This window comes from Tripterygium wilfordii, chromosome 15, assembly GCF_013401445.1.
Source record: "Tripterygium wilfordii isolate XIE 37 chromosome 15, ASM1340144v1, whole genome shotgun sequence".
Classification (NCBI taxonomy): Eukaryota; Viridiplantae; Streptophyta; class Magnoliopsida; order Celastrales; family Celastraceae; genus Tripterygium; species Tripterygium wilfordii.
The window spans coordinates 251637-270739 of record NC_052246.1 but is presented as its reverse complement, the minus strand read 5'-3'; the positions used below and the strand labels follow the sequence as shown (position 1 = coordinate 270739).

Below are 19103 nucleotides of genomic sequence, written 5' to 3'. Positions count from 1 at the left end.
TGAGTCTGGCTCTATTTCTGTTGAGAAGTTTAGCTGCAGATGATGCCAGTGGCAGTCTGCATAATAGTAGTACCAGTTTTTTTCTCTCTTAGTTCCTCGTAAACGTCATAGTAGAATTCCTCATCCGAATCTGCACTATAGCCTGCTTCAATAGAAAAGGTAAGTGTAAGAGGATGCTCGTGCCACCGATGTTTAGTCAGAGATGGTAATACTGCACATCTAACCTGGAGGAACATGTCACTTAGGGCCTCGACAAAGATCACTGCAGACATTGCATCTTGCGTGGAGAGAGTGAGGGAGTGCTCTGGGTGAACAGGATGCTGCAACTGACAGGGTAATTCGGTGGACCATTTGTGGAAGACAAACCTGTGTTGCAGGCAACCATAGGCTAGCGCTATTATTGGCTCTCTGCGACAATTGCAATATATTGCTGCAATCTCTAGTTGATTTTCACAAGACAAAGAAGTTATGTTTGTTCTTACCACTTTCTTCTCGTTAGAAAGGATCAAGCTATGCTGATGACTGAAAGGTGCAAGCTCCACATTATGGGATCAAGTTCGAAGACTGCATACAACTAACTATTTTCTGCTTACTGCTTAGTAAGGCAACTTAAACAGTTGGACTTTACTCGTCTAAGAGTAGATAATAGGCATTGTAGCGGGCACATGGTGTTTAAGATCAACCTGAACTGGTTAATAAATTTTCAGTTTCACCAACGTTACATGATATATTCAAATAAACCAGCTACATTGTCGAGTAGTTGCCTACAAGTATTATTTACTTCTGATACTTCTCTATGGAAACCATCCCCAGTAATCCAACACGCCCCGTTACGAGGAGAAACTACAGAGTACCTACTAAAAGTCTGCCAAATTGTGGCTTCATGACACCCTCTCCACAGGAATATAGTCATGGACTCTGTCTGTAGCTTTATTGGCCTACACAAATATTTACAGTTACAATAACAACAGTAATAACTGAAAAACACAGTTGCTGCAAAACTTTAAAAAATGAAAAATCAGCAACAAAATGGAGCAGAAGCTTAGTGAAACTTACTTCTTGATCCCAGTTTGTGCGAATGGTAACTATCAAAAGAGAGAGAATTTGAACAGCGGTTGCGCATATGACCCCAAGCCAAAGACCCTTTATTAGATCATTTTGACTTGGAAATAAGAGTACAAAAGGAAAGAACAAGGTATCCTTACCTCTCCACGAATGTCAAACACAAAAGCTAACAAGATCCCGAATGGAATTCCTACTAAATAATAAGATCCAAGATTGACATATGCACCAATCTTCTGCCGACCACAACCTCTCACAATACCTAAACGTTTGCATAGAGAAACGCTGCCAGTTAGTATCTTCATATTTTGTCAGTAATTTGTAAGTATGGAAAAAGAAGAACACTAAGAGGAAAAAGGTTGTGGAGTGTTCTTTGTAAGTGATGAAGTATGAGAAAACCTGAAAGAATACTTTGCAGACCATCCAAAAGGATAATTACGGCAACAAATGGAACCATTGCTGCTACATATTTAACCACTTCAGTTTCATAGCTATATGCATAGCCCCAGATGTTGTGCATCAATGTGAAGACTGCCCCCAACAAAGTACCCACAGAAATGGCTGTGGCTAGGGAAACATATACTGCTAAACGTGCTGCTTCAGGACGACCTGCTCCCAATTCATTTGAAACCCGAATGCTGTAAATTATGAACGTCAAAAGTACACTTAAATAGTACATATACTGTAAATATACCATAGAGCACAATTTCTTTTACTCACCTCACAGAACCACCGAGGCCAAGTGCAACCATGAAAAACATTCGTTCTGTGTTAAGACTAAGAAATACATAATGGAAAGTTAGAATTAACCTCGGAAAATGCCTAAAAGAGAATCAATAAAAACTTCCATGAAATAGAATTACGTATTGAAGTTCAAGACTAACCATATAGAAAGCACTGAGGTCTCTAACTGTGGATTAGGAAGAAGACCACATACAAGAACTACCAATTCGAAAGACCAATTTTCCAAGCTGTTCAAACATCAAAAGTAAGAGTGAGCTAAATTTCGATCATGGAATAAGCTGATCAAAGAAAAACTGTATCATATCAAGATTGTTTATTCCATATACCTAATAACATATATCTTGAAGAAATAGAAAATACCACTCCATAAATGCAGAAGGAATAGCAAGCCTTAGAAAGCTGAGGATGTTATACAGACCCTCCTTTGAAAAACCAGTCCAAGCTTCTGCGCATGAAGGGGAGAACTTGACATAAAGTGCCAACGACAACACATTGATCCAATTAGAGATAGAAATGGCAATGGCACCTCCTCTACTTCCGAGGCCAGTTTTGAACACCAGAATCCAACACATAACTATGTTAAGCAAACATGTAATCCCAAAAATGACCACCACTGGAAAGACGATGTTTTGCATTTGCAAGAATCTAATCAAACACTGAACAAGCGCATATGCAAAAAGGCCGGGGATCAAAAGTTGAGCGTATGTTCCTGCTTCTTTTGATATGTTTTCATCTTGTCCTAGAGCAATCAGAATGGGTTCTGTATTTGCACCGATGATAGCTAGGGGTATGGTTACAAGCAAAAGAACAATCATGCCTCTCTGCAAGTGAATGCTCATCATGTGATACCTTCTTGCTCCATAAGACTGCCCACAAAAGGTATCTAATGCACTTGACAACCCTCTCTACTCAAACAACAGAAGCAATAAAGAACAAAAATTATTTCACAGCATCAAGTATAAATTGATTCAAAGACACTGATGAAAACTGAAGGAAAATATTAAAAAGGAAAAAAAAAATTCATGCTGCAAAAATTAGCATTGACTTAATAGATTGTAAGCGTTGATTCTGATAAAACCCCATTTGAACCTTAATTTGAGATTCTAATCACAAGTTCAGAGGCAGTAATGGAAGTAAATCTGTGTTCAGAGACTTACCAGCAGGGTTTGACCGGTGATGCTCACAAAAGAAGTGGCCATGGATGCACTAGAGAGACTTAACTTACCAAGATGACCCACAAACATTGTAGATACCACTTGTGCTAAACCCTGTAACACATGAACAGATAATAGAGGCGCTGCTAGCCATAGCTGCTTCTTCAGTTCCTCAAGAATCAACCTTCTCTTTGTAGTCTTATAATCTTTTGTAGAATATTGAGCCAGTGGTGAACACAGAGACTCATCTTGCTCTTCCCCTTCCATTTTCTCTACCCAAAAACAGAGAAGAGGACTTGGGCAATCATGGTCATCTAAGTGGTGGATTAGAGTAATATTTGTTGGATGCCTGAACTCACCATTCATCACATCAGACAAGACGACAAATATTTGCCAACTGTTGCTCTGGTATTTTATGGGACCAACTTTGGGGAAGATAAAGTTATAAAAAAAAACCTCTTGAAGCAAACTGATAGGAAGAATAAATTGTAGATGGTGTTGGTGTGTTAAAACAAGGGGAAAAAAAAAAGAAAATAACTTATTAAGTACTACTTTTTCTATAACCCTAAACCTTAAAAAATAAAGGGAAAATTAAATATAAGTCTTTTATGGAAAAGTTTTGTTCGAATAGAGATATTCTAAAAATTCTCATTCCCATGTACTTTAGATTAATATTCCAAAAAATGATAATTTTTTATCCTAATTTTTTTAAATGACTAAAATAACCTCAATTTAATTATTTAAATTTTAAAAATTAATCATAAAGTTTACAGAAATTCTTCTCTCACTTACGAAGGCTCCTCTTTCTCAACTATAGCTGTCGGGAATATTTTTCTTTCCAATTTTCTTCGTGAAATTGATTTTCTAATATGAATCTTGCATCAATTTTGAATTTATATAATGATTCACCTTGCGATCCTGTTGATTTTGGATATTTTCGGTGTTTGAATTTCTAGATCTGATCATATTCACTACGGGACTTGAAGTTTTCCTTCGATCTATCATCAATCATTATTTTTGAAAGTTTCTGTGGTGATTTTTCGTTTTTTTTTTACAAACTACAAGTGATATTTATTTGTTTCGATTAATTTGATATCTATCATAATGTTATCTGTCTTTAAATAAATGTTATATGTTTGAAGTTCCAAAACAGATAACATATATAAAAACATATCTGAAACAGATATATTATCTGCAGATTCAGATCCAATTTCCAAAAAAAAATAATCAAAAAAGCAATAAAACCTCAAAGGTAATGTGCCTTGTCCGTGGAGTAGAGTTGATTGGTGATGTTGATGGTCATCGAAGTTGGCCGGATCTAGCTCTTTTTCAAATGGTGACTGCAATTTCAAGAATTTTTTTGACGAATCAAGTGATAATCGATGGCCAATGATGATTGGACTTTGATCGAGCTAACCTAGAGCTTTATTTCGATAGTTTGTTCGTTGAAAACGATGACCGTATGCTCAATTTCCGGTGATCGACATGAAGAAAGAAGAAGAGAGAGAAAAAAAAGGAAGAAAAATGACATCACACGTGTGACTCTAGATGGATTTTAAAGATATCTTTAGGGGTATTTTTATCAACACAATACAAATATATTTTTGTCTAATGTTTTTCTATTTTGTCATTGCTTGAATATATAACTACCAATTATCCTTTCCCCTAATTTCTCCAAAAATATACTTGAATATATAACTACCAATTATCCTTTCCCCTAATTTCTCCAAAAATAAATAAATGAAATTACAGTATAAACCACCGGAAAAGTGGAAACAGTTCGCATTCGCCGGATAAAACCCCTCAATCGAGTAGGTCTGACCGTCAGGGGCGGCCAGTGTTGCTGTACGAAGCGACACCACCAGTCCTCTATCCCCTAACCAGTCCCAAGACCTTAATTTGCTGCAAATGCGAAAAACCTGAAATCAACATATACGCGCTACAACATTATGAACTATTCTGCTAGTATTTTACAAGGTTGTATCAGAACCACGACCACCATGTCCGTACGACCCACTTCTCTCAATTTCCACAAAACCCCTAAAACCCTAAAGCCCTCACTTTTCTTCCCGTCTGTTTCAATGAGGGCCCAGACCTTGCCTCAAAAGACTGTGTATTATGTTCCCCGTTACTTGAGGCCCAAGGTGGTAAGGTCCTCTGGTTCTGGGATTACGTGTTTGAGCGCATCTGCTTCTTCCAGGAGCTCTGGGTTGGATTTCAGGAGCGTGGCCTTGCCGTATCTGCGGCAGCAGAACTCAAATTATGGCCGGTACGCGTACCGGGATGAGTCCAGCGATGATTCTGATTACGAATTAGGTTCGCCACAGCAGCAAACGGTTGGTTCTGAATATCCTAGTTTTTTTGAGCTTGTTAAGTTGAAAATTGAGTTTTGGTATTGAATGAGCTTGAAGTACTCTTTTATTGACGTTCTGGAATTTTTTTTTTGGTTGCTTTTGAATTGATAATTGAATCATATCCGGAGCTTTAGGGGGAGAAAAGCACACCCTCGTCTCCTTGAAGGTAATACATGTGGCGCTTAGTTAATCCGTACTATCTTTCTGTGTTGGTTTTGAGTTGGTGGGGGTTGTATTATTATTGACATTCTACATTCTTTACTTGCGCTACATAAATTTAAAATCACTTCATTCGTTAGCCTGTTGTTGAGAGCTGTAGCTTCCTCCCATGAATTGTTGGTGTCTTATGATCGTTTTTTTCCCTAACCTGCTGATGCCTTCTTTGTTATTTCATGTAAGACCAGGCAACTTTAAAGAATACATATGGCTCATTTGCTTCTTTTAGGGTGCTTCAACGGTTGATAACATTGATGAGTGGAGATGGAAGCTAACCATGCTTCTGCGCAACAAAGACAATCAAGAAGTTGTGTCGAAAGAGAAAAAGGACAGACGTGATTTTGAGCAACTTTCAGCACTGGCAAGCAGAATGGGTGTACATTGGTATCTAAAATTTTATTGTTATCTCCATTATCTAAGTGTTTGCTTTGAGTTGATATTCTTTCCCGTACATTCAGCCGTCAATACGCAAAAGTAGTTGTCTTCAGTAAAGAGCCTCTGCCAAATTACAGATCTGATCTTGATGATAAGCGTCCACAAAGAGAAGTATTTTCTTGCATCCTTGCCTTTTCATTTATCTTGTTGTATGAATTCAGTTGGTGGTTGGAAATAGAAATGAAACAATTCTTTTTAAGCACCGTATCAATGCTTGCTGTGAAGCACTTCCTAGTTTCTTCTGTCTTCTGGAGAGTCTGTAATTTGTTTATATTATTTGGGTAATATTTTGTTATTTAAATTGTGTACCTTTGAGTGGTATTAACTTTCTTATATTACTTTTGATTGTAACTTTCTTATATTACTTAGTTCCTATACCTGCTAATGTTCTAAAGCAATGATAGGTGACCTTACCTTTTGGACTTCAAATGGAAGTAGATGCTCATCTTCAAGCTTACCTATCCCTGAAGTCCATGGATAGGGCAAGGTTTTCAGATAATACCTTTTCAAGATCAAACACTGATGGAAGTATAACCACAGATGATGGGCTTTATGAACGGCAGGAGCCCGTGATGCAAAATAGTGTTATCATGGAGAGAATCCTTCGACGTAAAAGTTTGCAATTGCGTAATAAGCAACAAGATTGGCAGGTTGATTTCAACTTTCTTTATATTGGATATAATTTTCCCCTTGCCATCGTTACCCTACTTTGCTGTGTTTGTTTTTACCATTTGAGGTTGGTATAGTTTGCGATGTAGTGGTGCACCTTTAGTTCTGGTCTGTAATCATATTTAGATTCAGCTCTGGTTTGATTGCTGTCTGCTTTACCATGGTTCTTATTATGGAAGACGTGCTTTCAATTTCAGGAATTTTTTTAATCCTTTAAATCCTGATAGAAAAGTATTATTTAAACTAAGCCATAATTTATGCAGTGAAGGTGCTTGCTAAATGTTTGTGGGTGTAAGTTTTCCTTTATTCTATTTGGAAGTTAGATTGTAGTATTCAATTACATTTTTCATTAAATTTGTGGTATGGGATGTATATTTACGCTGTGTTGTTTCTTTGTTCTTCCCAATATTTATCATTTATGTTCAAGAGTGTTCCATTTTCGTATCATTATTCCAAGTTGTTTTACAGATGATGATTATTTTGCAGGATTCTCCCAATGGGCAAAAGATGCTTGAATTTCGTAGAAGTCTGCCTGCATACAAAGAGAGGGATTCTTCATTAAAAGTTATTTCAGAAAATCAGGTGAATTATGACTGCTCTGTTGTGATAATTGGTTATGGTTCTCCCACTACCTTATTGTTATCATAACCAAGCATATTTTTATTTCTTGGTCCAGTCAGAGTATATTACAATCTCAATCTTATTTATTTATTTTTGTTGTATCTTTGCAAGTGGAGCTACATGACACTGAGAATGCCGTGAGACTCCCTTGATATCATATATCATTCGGCAAAAAATAAGATTAGATTAACCATGCTAGAAAATTTGTTTGGACTATGGTTTCAACTATTTATGGGTTGATAGTTATGGGTTCAAATCATAGGAAAAACTTTTTTGTTTTGGCAATGTAGGGCTCTAGAAGGTAGAAGTATAGCTCTAATTAATGGGTTTAAATCAGCCGTAAGCAGTGGGAGTATTATGCAATGTGTTTGAATTTTGATATAGCTCTAATTATGGAAGTGTTTTTGGCACTAAAATTAATCTATTTAGGAGCAGAGGTGGTCGAGAAAGAGACTTTTGGAGGATTAAGTTCTGTGATGATTTTGCAGGTGGTTGTCATTTCAGGGGAAACTGGTTGTGGGAAGACCACACAACTTCCTCAATTTATACTAGAATCCGAAATTGAAGCTGCTCGTGGAGCTGCCTGTAGTATCATATGCACTCAACCTAGAAGAATATCTGCTATGTCTGTTTCTGAAAGAGTCGCTGCAGAGCGAGGAGAGCAGCTTGGTGAATCTGTTAGTTTCTGAATCTTATGCTATGGTGCTTGTTTAAACTTACAAACAAAAAAGCTTGTTACAAACTCACACTTATCTAATTTGATAATTGTTTTGGAAATTTGAATTAAGTATTCTACTTCGTCTGTTTTTTCGATCACTTTTGAAAGGTTGGTTATAAAGTTCGGCTAGAAGGCATGAAAAGTAGGGACACTCGCCTTCTTTTTTGCACGACTGGCATGCTATTGAGGAGATTACTGGTTGACAGAAATCTGAGGGGTGTTACTCATGTTATCATTGATGAGATTCATGAACGTGGAATGAATGAAGGTTATTTCAGAAAGACATAGCATTTTGCCATCCACTTCAAGCTGATGCTAACCAAACTTTTATGTGTCAGATTTTCTTCTTATCGTCTTGAAGGATCTCCTTCCTCGTCGACCAGAATTAAAGTTGATTCTGATGAGTGCAACTCTAAATGCAGAGCTTTTCTCTTCTTACTTCGGTGGTGCCCCAACAATTCATATTCCTGTAAGTTTGTTGATGTTAATTGTCATGGTGTACCTAAAATTTTTATTCCCAAACAATGAGAAACTGCTTGTTACTAAAAGGATAGATTGTTTCACCGATTAGGTGGGTATTGCTATTTCCACTTAGATGGCATGATTTGCTCTAAGTAATTGAAGGCCTTGCTATTCACCATCAGATGCTAAGTAAAATAACCATAGTTGACATGTATGCTGTCGAAAAATGTTTCGATCTTTGTTCTAGCTGTTCTAGGGTATCTCAACCAAAGGTTGTCTTTATTCTAATCCCAAGGTGCATCATATTAGAATTTCTGGTGGCTAGGATGTCCCCTCGAAATAGCACACTTGTAGAGAAATGTGATTGTGGTGCTACCAGCTGCTTCCACAGAAATCTTAGTTGACATTTTGAGTTTCACTTTCCAAGCCTGTATAGAGTGGGGAAAATCAGTTTTACTGTAAAGCAAAGAGTTGACATAAAGCTAATCCTTCCATAATTTTTTTTTTGTTTATGCACAAAGAGAGGATGAGATCCTCTTTTATTGTGCAATGTGGTTGTTCAGAGCAGTTATTGGATGTCTGCTGTTTAAAATTGAATAGGTAATGCTTTGCCACCCCCCACCCCACCCCCACGTATTTCTCAGGATGGAGACCTCTTGTCGCATAAGCCCAAAATTTTGAAGTTAACATTTGTACACTTCTGTGTTTTCCCCCTTGTGACCTTGCGTATGGTTTTCATTCTTATACACTTCATGTCTATGGTTTATCATATATGTAATCAGGGTTTTACTTATCCGGTTCGAGAACATTTTTTGGAGAACATTCTTGAAACGACTGGATATGGGTTGAATTCATATAATCAAATCGACGACTATGGTCAGGAAAAGGTTTGGAAAATGCAGAAACAAGCACAAGCTTTCAGAAAGAGAAATAGTCAAATTGCTTCTGCTGTTGAGGTTAGGTTTTTTATGTATGTGTTGCATGCTTATAGTTTCATATTCTAAAGTTTCTGTTTGCATTCAGGATGCGCTCGAATATGCTGATTTTAAGGGGTATAGTCCACGTACTCGTGAGTCCTTGTCGTGCTGGAATCCTGACTCAATTGGCTTTAACCTAATAGAGCATGTGCTTTGCCACATAGTCAAGAATGAAAGACCTGGTGCTGTTTTGGTTTTCATGACTGGTTGGGATGACATAAATGCTTTAAAGGAGCAACTCCGAGCCCACCCCCTGTTGGGTGATCCTAGTAGAGTTGTATTGCTTGCTTGCCATGGTTCCATGGCAAGCTCTGAGCAGGTGAACTTCACATTGCACTTTACTTTTCTGTTGCAGATTCTATGCATCTTAGAATGATATGTTGTTTCTGCAAATTGCTTTCCTAGATATGGAATTTTTATAAATTTGATAAAAAATTGTTTTTCTGTACAGTTATTAGAAATTTGTTTAGTTTGAATTTGGCACCTTTAATCACATTTAGTTTGTGTTTTTGCATGTTTAGATTTAGAAGGCTATTATTCTTCTAATGGCTGTTTTCGTTGTTTACTTGCAGAGGTTAATATTTGATAAGCCTGAGGAAGGGGTGAGGAAGATAGTTCTAGCTACTAACATGGCTGAGACTAGCATCACCATCAATGATGTGGTTTTCGTGGTTGATTGTGGAAAAGCAAAAGAGACATCATATGATGCACTAAATAACACTCCTTGTTTGCTTCCATCATGGATCTCAAAGGCAGCTGCGCGGCAAGTAAGTCTATTTTGATAACCTTGTTAGTTCAGGAAAATATTGCATCACTACTTGTTTTACTTTTTGCGAAGTGTTTGTAAGCTTGCTCAGTTGCAGACTTCATAATTGTAAATGAAGCATATAACTTGCAGGATTGTGTTGAATTGGAGGCTCAGGCTCTTACTCAATTAGTGATGCAAGCTATGCTATCTTTTCTGAACTAGTTTATGTCACAATGATTTGACATTTCCAGTAATCTTGCTGCACAATATTCAGTCACACCTTGGTCTTATGTTGGGAAATGGATGAAAATTAGACCATAAATCCCATATCCTAAAATCTTTACCCTGAACCCTAACTAATTGAGTTTATGCCATAATTAGTGTCACACGACTCGCACCTAAATATTCAGTCCTGCTTAGGTCCTAAGGAAATTGATGAAAATTATTTTCTATTGGTTAATTTTGTGTTAGATTTTTCATCTCTCACTTTATTGTTGCTTTTTGGTCTAAATTTTTAGTAATTTATCTGAACTTTAGATTTTAAATATCCCATTACAGAACGTATAGTTCATTGCAGTCCAATGCCATTGCTTGTGTGGTAAGAGTTTATAACGCCAATTGATTCAAATGCTGAATGAAATTGCATGCTAATTTTGCCTCTTCATTTCTGCAGAGAAGAGGGAGAGCTGGGCGTGTTCAACCTGGCGAATGTTACCATCTCTATCCTAGATGTGTACATGATGCATTTGCTGATTACCAAATGCCTGAACTCTTAAGGACGCCATTGCAGTCTTTATGCTTGCAAATCAAAAGTTTGCAACTTGGAAGCATTTCAGATTTCCTGTCTAGGGCCTTACAGCCCCCTGAGCCGCTCTCAGTAAAAATTGTTTTCCTGTCTAGCATCACATGTTTGAGATTAAGGCAGCCATACTCTTCTACTTTCGTTTTCCACTTTTCTGCATCAGTTATGAAAAAGTGAAAGACTGCATAATTTTTATCTTGATCAATGTTTGTTCTGCAGGTTCAAAATGCTGTTGAATACTTGAAGATAATTGGGGCTTTAAATGAGAATGAAAATTTGACAGTCTTAGGTACAGGCTGTCTCCCCACTCCACTTTCTAAATGACGACTTCTGCTCCCTACTTAAATTGTTGAGCCTTTGAAGGTAGGTACTGTTTTTTAGAAGAAACAACTTCTCCTTATTTTTCAGGACGCAACTTATCGATTCTTCCAGTTGAACCAAAACTTGGGAAAATGCTGATATTAGGAGCTATTTTCAATTGCCTTGATCCGGTAATGACTGTTGTTGCTGGTCTTAGTGTCAGGGATCCATTCTTAATGCCCTTTGACAAGAAAGATGTAAGTACGCTTGCACTTTATTTCCGGAAATATAGATTCTCAACAGGCATCAGCTTTACCAAGACATGTGATGCATACCTGCAATATATTCAAATAGTTAATTATATAAAATCCATAAGCTTATCTGGATTTGTATTTTGGAGTTGACACCTAGAAAACCAAGAACGAGTGGCAATTCAAATGTTTCATAATTGGCTTTGTGATTGCAAACTTTTCATGATGTCCTCATTTGTATCAAGAGTTTCTTTCAGGACTTGATTCTCAAAACTGCAAGCCTTTGCAACACCTGACAACTGTTCCTACTGCTGTTGGGTAGCTTGAACCATTTAAACATTTCTGTATATTTTTGTCCTATTCCCTTGAGAAGGAATACCATTTTCCTAGTCGTTAGAAGAATCTTGCGAAATCATTTTTTCTTCATTGTAAAATTATTTAATAAAATATATTTTAGGTGGTAACTTCGACTGTCTGTTATCAATCTTCAACCTTTTCTCGCTTCATTTATGCTGTACTTCCCTTTTCAAATGTGGCTAAAAGTTCAATTTTCTCATACAAGTCCCCTTCCCCCTTAATCATGAAACAACCTATCATTTTTCTTTGCTTATGAATGAACTGCTTGGAAGATGGATTTAAACAGTTTACTTGGACAGAGTGTTTGTTGTCAGTTAATCATGTAGTTTTGGTTTCCCAATTAAGAAGGTTTATTTCATCTCCCACTTCTGAGGAAATTTGTTACATCTAAAGGTATTAGCAGGATGTCCAAATACAGTGAATGTATCTTTGATTGGATCATTAGTAAAATGTGCAAATGTAGAATATAGTTACCATGATATTAACTATCTTTTCTTTTTTTCATTATCTTTCCCTTTCAAAAGAACAGCTGCTGCTATTACCGAATTTCTGGTTCGTCATATTTTTCTTAACAAGAGGAACTTCTTTAGACTCTTTTTGTGCCTGTTTTGCAGCTTGCTGAATCTGCAAAAGCCCAATTCTCTGCTCGCGACTATAGTGACCATCTTGCACTTGTCCGAGCATATGAGGGGTGGAAAGATGCTGAAAGGCAGCAATCTGGTTATGAGTATTGTTGGAGAAATTTTCTTTCTGCACAAACTCTGAGAGCAATTGACTCTCTAAAAAAGCAGTTTTTCTGTCTACTGAAGGATGCTGCTTTGGTTGACAATGTGGAAAACTGCAATAGGTGGAGTAATGATGAGCATCTTGTTCGAGCAGTCATCTGTTCAGGCCTGTTCCCTGGGATATGTTCTGTTATGGTTAGTGGCTTCCTTTTCTCTTCTATGTTTGTATGCCTTTTTGTTCTCATTTGAAGTTTTTAGGCATTCAGATAAGACATTTTGTTCATTTTATTGTTGCTGCAACTTTGAATGCCATTTTATTTTGTAAATTCCGATTGACTGAAATTGCTTGCTGTATTAGTCTCAAGAAACTTTGTTAGATCAAATATTTATTGGAAGCTTTTTTAAGAACTGGGACTTTAGTTTGGGTTTTTTTATGGTTGAGAGAACTAATTTACTTGTCCAGGGAATTCCTTGAAGTTGACCTTCTGTTAAATTACTGATAGTCTGTCTGTTTCTTGTTGATGCAATTTAAAGTTTGTACTGATTAGTTATTTATAACAGAACAAAGAGAAGTCTATAGCATTGAAAACAATGGAGGATGGCCAGGTTCTTCTCCACTCGGTAAGTTTTATTTGATTCAGCTACTTTGTCATGTAAGGGCATTGTTGACATGTTGTGGTAAATCGAATGGGAGAATAATGGTTGGGAATCCCAGATTTGTTCTAGCCTCTCTTTGTTTTCCTTGCAAAATCAAAGACATTGTAGGTGAAATTATTTAGATGGACAACTTTGTGGTGTTTGGTTTTACACTGAAAGTATGGGAATGGGTCCTAAACTTTAGGGTGATGCATTAACTGCAATTCAGGGACCAGAAATTTTCCTTTATTTTGGATCATATTATGGAGAGTTAAACTACAACTATTTTAGTGGAAATTTTAAGTAATTTTAAAATTTCTTTTTACATGTGAATATGCGATTGATTTTCCATCTAATGTGAAACAATCCTAGTGGTGAAGTATTTAACTTTTTGTCAGATTTTCCACTGTTCCAGGTTGTATTGTAGAAAAACCAGCAACAGTTTTTTCCGCCTGTTATCTACTGATATCTACTGCTCAAAAGGAACATATTTTTTTCATATATACTTGATGCAAGTAGAACTTCAGTTTATATGCTACTGGTTCTCCACCTTTCTTTTTAACAATGAGCAAATGTAGCCTTAATTTATTTGAATTGAAGACCATAATGAATGCAAATCCGTTGTGTTGATCATGTGAGATGTAAATCCTGATTTATGCCCTTGGATTTTGACTTTTGCTGCATATTTTAGAATTCTGTGAATGCTGTTGAACCCAAGATTCCATACCCATGGCTAGTTTTCAATGAAAAGGTGAAAGTGAATGCAGTATTCCTCAGAGATTCAACTGGTATATCTGATTCTGTGCTGCTTTTATTTGGAGGGAACCTTTCTCAGGGTGGACTAGTAAGTCTTTTTTTTTGCTTATGTTGATCATCATTTTTACTTTGTTTGCTGTGCCATAACTTCTGCTTTATTTGTTACCCTGGTTTTGACAGGATGGACACCTAAAAATGTTAGGAGGGTACTTGGAATTCTTCATGAAACCCACATTAGCAGAAACTTACTTGAACATAAAGAGAGAACTTGACGAATTAATTCAGAAGAAAGTAAGTACTAACCATTTATTAGTGCTGTTAAATTTAATGCTTTAGGATTGCCAGGTGACCTTAGTCTATGTTTTCTGATTTCACTTTGCTGTCTCTGTCCCCCCCCCCCTCCCTCTCCGACCCACCCACCCAACAAGTAAATGGCCTAACGACGTATCTTCATTTTCTTGTTGCCGCAGCTTCTGACTCCTACGTTGGGCATGCAATTCCATGATGAGCTCCTATCTGCAGTAAGATTGCTGGTCTCTGAAGATCGATGTGAAGGTAGATTTGTTTTTGGTCACCAGGCTATAGCACCCTCAAAGAAGGCATCAAAAGCGACATTACCAAGGTCACCTTTACGAGGTGAGACTGAAATTGAGGGTGCTAATTTCAAGAATAAGCTACAAACATTGCTTGCTCGGGCACGACATGAAGCTCCCACCTATAAGACAAAACAACTTAAAAACAACCAGTTCTGTGCTACTGTGATCTTCAATGGGTTGAACTTTGAGGGGCAGCCTTGCAGCAGTAAGAAATCAGCAGAGAGGGATGCAGCTGGGCAGGCTCTGGTGTGGTTGAAGGGCGACAGACGGTCATCTCCCAGAGATCTTGATCATGTTTCAATGCTTTTAAAGAAGAGCAAGAGCAAGGGCAAGAGCAAAAGTCAAAAGAAAACTTCACTTAGTGGTGCTAAGTGGGATTAAAAGTGACCACAAAGGACGAAGAGGTGATGATATATAGTTTAATCTCCATCAGGAAGAGAGCTTATGGTCCATGGTCCGAGGTACTAGGGGCTCAGGATTTTCAGTATGGGAGTTACTGCTAGAGCCCAGAAACTAAAGTGCAGCTCTAAATCTATTGGGAACCCTTGTTATTGGGAAGGGGCAAGCAAGCTCATACTTTGGAGGCACAAGCCAGGGTTTCAACCAACTGAAGAACTAGAGAGCAGTTCCTCTTTTTTGACATGGATGCTGCAATTCAGTGCAGAAATACCAATTGTCTGTCGAAGGCCTAATCTGCTTGTGGGGGATTCTATATCTGTTGGTGGAATAGAATCAGAATTACCATTCATTCTACCAGAAAAGAAGAATCATAAAGATGAAAATTTATATACGTAAAGGTAGAGTAAGATAGCTTTAGGTTTATGAATCCAATCACATTTCTCCTGTAGATTATTCAAGGAAGCAAGGCTCTTCCTCCTCCACCTGTGGTCAGAACTCACATCTACTGGGGCCAGGTTAGTGGGAAATTTTGTATAGCAGATTTGAAGACCTTGTGTTTTGGGAGACTAGTTGTATAGTGCGATTAGTAACCATGACATGCTTTTATGTATTACATACACTTGCCAAATTAAATTATAAGAAGGTGCTCTTCAGTCTCTATTTTTTTTTTTTTTAAATACTAATTATTATCATTTTTTTTTCCAAACTCATTTCAGAAAATTACAGGGGATACTGGGATAGAGAAGAAAGGGTTCAAAAATCATCTGCAAATGTTACTACCTCTAAATAGAAAAAAGGTTTTAAAAAAAAAGAGAGAAAAGAAGATATTTTATGGTACTAAATAAATAAAAAGGTTTTATACTATTTTATTTGATAAAACATAAGTTTCAGAACCCTCTTCCATAAATATATTATAGGCCTTCCCCGCGTCACTTGTATACATATGACATGTCTACTAGGGTTTCCGTACAAAACCCTCACACTCAGTTTCTCACTTTCTAATTTCTAGATTCGTCGTCCAAGTTCCTTTCTTCTTGCGTCTGTTCTGTTAAGTTAGGGTTTTTCTTTTCTTCGGGTCACTACAATTCAATGGCGGCAGCACCTGCGATGGTCGCTCAGCCCAGCGCCTCCTCCAAGACTGAATCCTATATCGACAACAAGCGAAAGGAGGACATTCGTCAAGCCAACATCTTGGCAGCGCGTGCGGTGGCCGACGCGGTGCGGACTAGTCTTGGGCCCAAGGGTATGGACAAGATGATCTCCACTTCCAACGGCGAGGTCATCATCACCAACGACGGTGCCACCATCCTCAACAAGATGGAGGTTCTTCAGCCCGCTGCGAAGATGCTCGTCGAGCTATCTAAATCTCAGGACGCCACTGCTGGCGATGGTACCACCACCGTAGTTGTCATTGCCGGTGCCTTCCTTAAAGAGTGCTTCACTCTCCTTTCCCACGGAATTCACCCCACTGTCATCTCAGATTCGCTCCACAAGGCGGCTACGAAGGCCGTGGATGTGCTTACTGCAATGGCTGTACCCGTTGAGCTCTCCGATCGTGAATCGTTGGTTAAGTCTGCTAGCACTTCGTTGAACAGCAAGGTAGTTAGTCAGTACTCTACGCTTCTGGCTCCGCTTGCTGTGGACGCTGTTCTATCTGTGGTGGACCCTGAAAAGCCTGATTTGGTGGATCTGCGGGACATCAAAATCGTGAAGAAGCTGGGTGGCACTGTGGACGATACCGAGCTAGTTAAAGGGCTGGTTTTTGATAAGAAGGCTAGTCATGCTGCTGGTGGGCCGACCCGCATGGAGAATGCCAAGATTGCTGTGATTCAGTTCCAGATTTCTCCCCCCAAGACCGATATTGAACAGAGCATAATTGTTTCTGATTATACCCAGATGGATAGGATATTGAAGGAGGAAAGGAATTACATTTTGGGGATGATTAAGAAGATTAAGACAACCGGATGTAATGTCTTGTTGATTCAGAAGAGTATTTTGAGGGATGCAGTGACTGATTTGTCGCTACATTATTTGGCTAAAGCAAAGATCTTGGTCGTTAAGGATGTGGAGCGTGATGAGATTGAGTTTATTACTAAAACTTTGAACTGCTTACCTATTGCCAATATTGAGCATTTCCGTGCTGAGAAGCTTGGGCATGCTGATCTTGTTGAGGAGGTTTCTCTGGGAGATGGGAAGATTGTGAAGATAACTGGGATTAAGGATATGGGAAGGACTACTACAGTGCTTGTCCGTGGGTCAAACCAGTTGGTTCTTGATGAGGCAGAACGGAGCTTGCATGATGCTTTGTGTGTAGTTAGGTGTTTGGTGAACAAAAGGTTTTTGATTGCAGGTGGTGGTGCCCCAGAGATTGAGCTGTCGAGGCAGCTTGGTGCATGGGCAAAGGTGTTGCACGGAATGGAGGGGTACTGTGTTAGATCATTTGCAGAGGCGCTTGAGGTTATTCCCTATACTCTGGCTGAAAATGCTGGTTTGAACCCCATAGCCATTGTTACTGAGCTGAGGAACCGGCATGCACAAGGAGAGATCAATGCTGGTATCAATGTGAGGAAGGGTCAGATCACAAACATCTTGGAGGAGAACGTTGTGCAGCCCTTGCTTGTGAGCACAAGTGCTATTACACTGGCAACAGAGTGTGTGCGGATGATTTTGAAGATCGATGACATCGTTACCGTGAGGTAGCTTTGAAATTGAAGCGTGAAACCTATGTTGTGTTTCAGTTATCTTCTGTCTCTGTTTGTACTACATGGGATAGTGGTCTATGTGGTTAGGCTTGGTTAAGGAATTTTGTTGCTGCTGCATCTGTTGACAAGTTTTTACTTTGAATTTGAGTATTGCATGGTGTTTAGAGCTCTATTAATGTTGACTTATTTATATACGTTTCCTGGAAGTATCCAGTTATGCAGCTGTCTTCTGTGTTAAATACACTGTATTAGCAACACTAGTTGGGCATGTGAGAAGCTCTCATTAGGCTGTGCTCTGTGCAAATTGGCAAGATCTATCCTTTAGTAGCCCGACTTTTTTTTTTCCCCCAACAACAGGCAGTGACATCAAGCAAGACCATTTTGTATTGATTAGCCAGCCTACTTTCAATAAGTTTAAATCTTTAGATGTTAGCATGTTAATTTCAACGTTTTGTACTTGGGTGAGGACTTACAATCTGTCAAGTTTTCTTTCATACTCAACTATTGGACGGCATCCAGGCAAGCCGTGCATGATTTAGGTATTGGTTAGTACTTAGTAGGGAATGAGCTAGTATTTAGTGGGGATTCATCAGATTGGTTCTTGTTCAAATTGCGGGATTTTATTGAATGCAATCTGCTTCCTCAGTCTTGTTGCCCTAGTTTTCTTAGGGTGGGATGCTTTTCCATGTGTGAGAATATGTTGATGATGTTTGAATATTGTAGATGATATGTTAATGCAATCTGCTTCCTCAGCCTTGTTGCCCTGGTTTTCATAAGGTGGGATGCTTTTCCATGTGTGAGAATGCTGATGATGTTTGAATATTGTAGATGATGTGTTACTGGGTTTCCTGATGGATTCTTTTGAAGTTTCCGAAGACAATTGGAGTCATTCCAGTGAATTACTTGTGAATTTCGAGGTGAATGAATGTGTTTTTTTTCCTTCTGGTTATGCATCTTCTTACGATAGGTTGACACCCTATGAGTGGGATTGATGAACCACATCATAGACATGACAATGTGAGTCCTTTCAAGATGAAACAGAATTAAGTATAAAAGATATTGAAATGTACAAGGAAGTAATAAGTAGGGTAGTTTGACTTGAAATTCATGAAGCCAAATTTCCAATCCAAAGGTCAAGTTCCTGTTTGTCGACATTCTGCCTGCCTTTACTTGTCGACATTAAGGATGCAACTGATTTTCTGGGGGGGGGGGGGGGGGGTGCGATGAGAGAAGCGAAGAAGCTATTCGAAGGCTGGCACGGAGTCGGAGACAAGCAACTGTCATTAGAATCACAACTCAATTTTCTTGCTTTTGAAGCATCCATCACACAAGTCATAGACAACAGGATCCGGGGGAAGAAGGTTTAGGTGACTACTGCTCGCTTCCTTGCGGGGCCGGGTGTGCAGGTAGGTAAAATGG

At 38.4% G+C, this 19103-nt stretch overlaps 3 protein-coding genes across 6 annotated transcripts; 2 read left to right on the top strand and 1 right to left on the bottom strand.

Moving 5' to 3' along the window:
* Positions 1 to 84: 84 nt before the first annotated feature.
* On the bottom strand, positions 85 to 3422 carry LOC120016596 (protein DETOXIFICATION 16-like). 3 transcript variants are annotated; one of them, XR_005472005.1, is made up of 10 exons: positions 2964 to 3422; positions 2167 to 2711; positions 1947 to 2033; positions 1783 to 1839; positions 1462 to 1700; positions 1206 to 1324; positions 1057 to 1085; positions 483 to 938; positions 225 to 366; positions 85 to 142 (listed from the first exon to the last, which is right to left on the bottom strand). XR_005472005.1 is itself a non-coding variant. In XM_038869437.1 (8 exons), exons 1-8 carry the CDS (start codon positions 3324 to 3326, stop codon positions 882 to 884), a joined length of 1554 nt encoding a protein of 517 aa, XP_038725365.1. In that variant the 5' UTR covers positions 3327 to 3420; the 3' UTR covers positions 731 to 881. The 3 variants fall into 3 exon arrangements, 1 of the variants encoding a protein (XP_038725365.1); XR_005472004.1 differs by having other exon boundaries at positions 225 to 938; XM_038869437.1 differs by lacking the exons at positions 85 to 142; positions 225 to 366 and having other exon boundaries at positions 731 to 938; positions 1057 to 1143; positions 2964 to 3420.
* Positions 3423 to 4713: 1291 nt separating this feature from the next.
* LOC120016591 (DExH-box ATP-dependent RNA helicase DExH3-like) lies at positions 4714 to 15642 on the top strand. Of its 2 annotated transcripts, XM_038869431.1 has the most exons (20): positions 4714 to 5296; positions 5449 to 5480; positions 5760 to 5914; positions 5989 to 6076; positions 6370 to 6615; positions 7121 to 7216; positions 7744 to 7932; positions 8082 to 8241; positions 8312 to 8442; positions 9218 to 9391; positions 9459 to 9731; positions 9985 to 10179; positions 10834 to 11037; positions 11182 to 11251; positions 11371 to 11519; positions 12485 to 12790; positions 13157 to 13216; positions 13923 to 14075; positions 14168 to 14278; positions 14458 to 15642. In XM_038869431.1, the coding sequence occupies exons 3-20, from the start codon at positions 5808 to 5810 to the stop codon at positions 14962 to 14964; spliced, it is 3219 nt and encodes a 1072-aa protein (XP_038725359.1). In that variant the 5' UTR covers positions 4714 to 5296; positions 5449 to 5480; positions 5760 to 5807; the 3' UTR covers positions 14965 to 15642. The 2 variants fall into 2 exon arrangements, with proteins under 2 accessions (XP_038725359.1, XP_038725358.1); XM_038869430.1 differs by lacking the exon at positions 5449 to 5480.
* A 269-nt stretch (positions 15643 to 15911) lies between these two features.
* Positions 15912 to 17970, top strand: LOC120016594 (T-complex protein 1 subunit delta). Its single transcript, XM_038869434.1, has one exon. It carries the CDS (start codon positions 16072 to 16074, stop codon positions 17680 to 17682), a length of 1611 nt encoding a protein of 536 aa, XP_038725362.1. The 5' UTR covers positions 15912 to 16071; the 3' UTR covers positions 17683 to 17970.
* The last annotated feature ends 1133 nt before the right edge of the window (positions 17971 to 19103 follow it).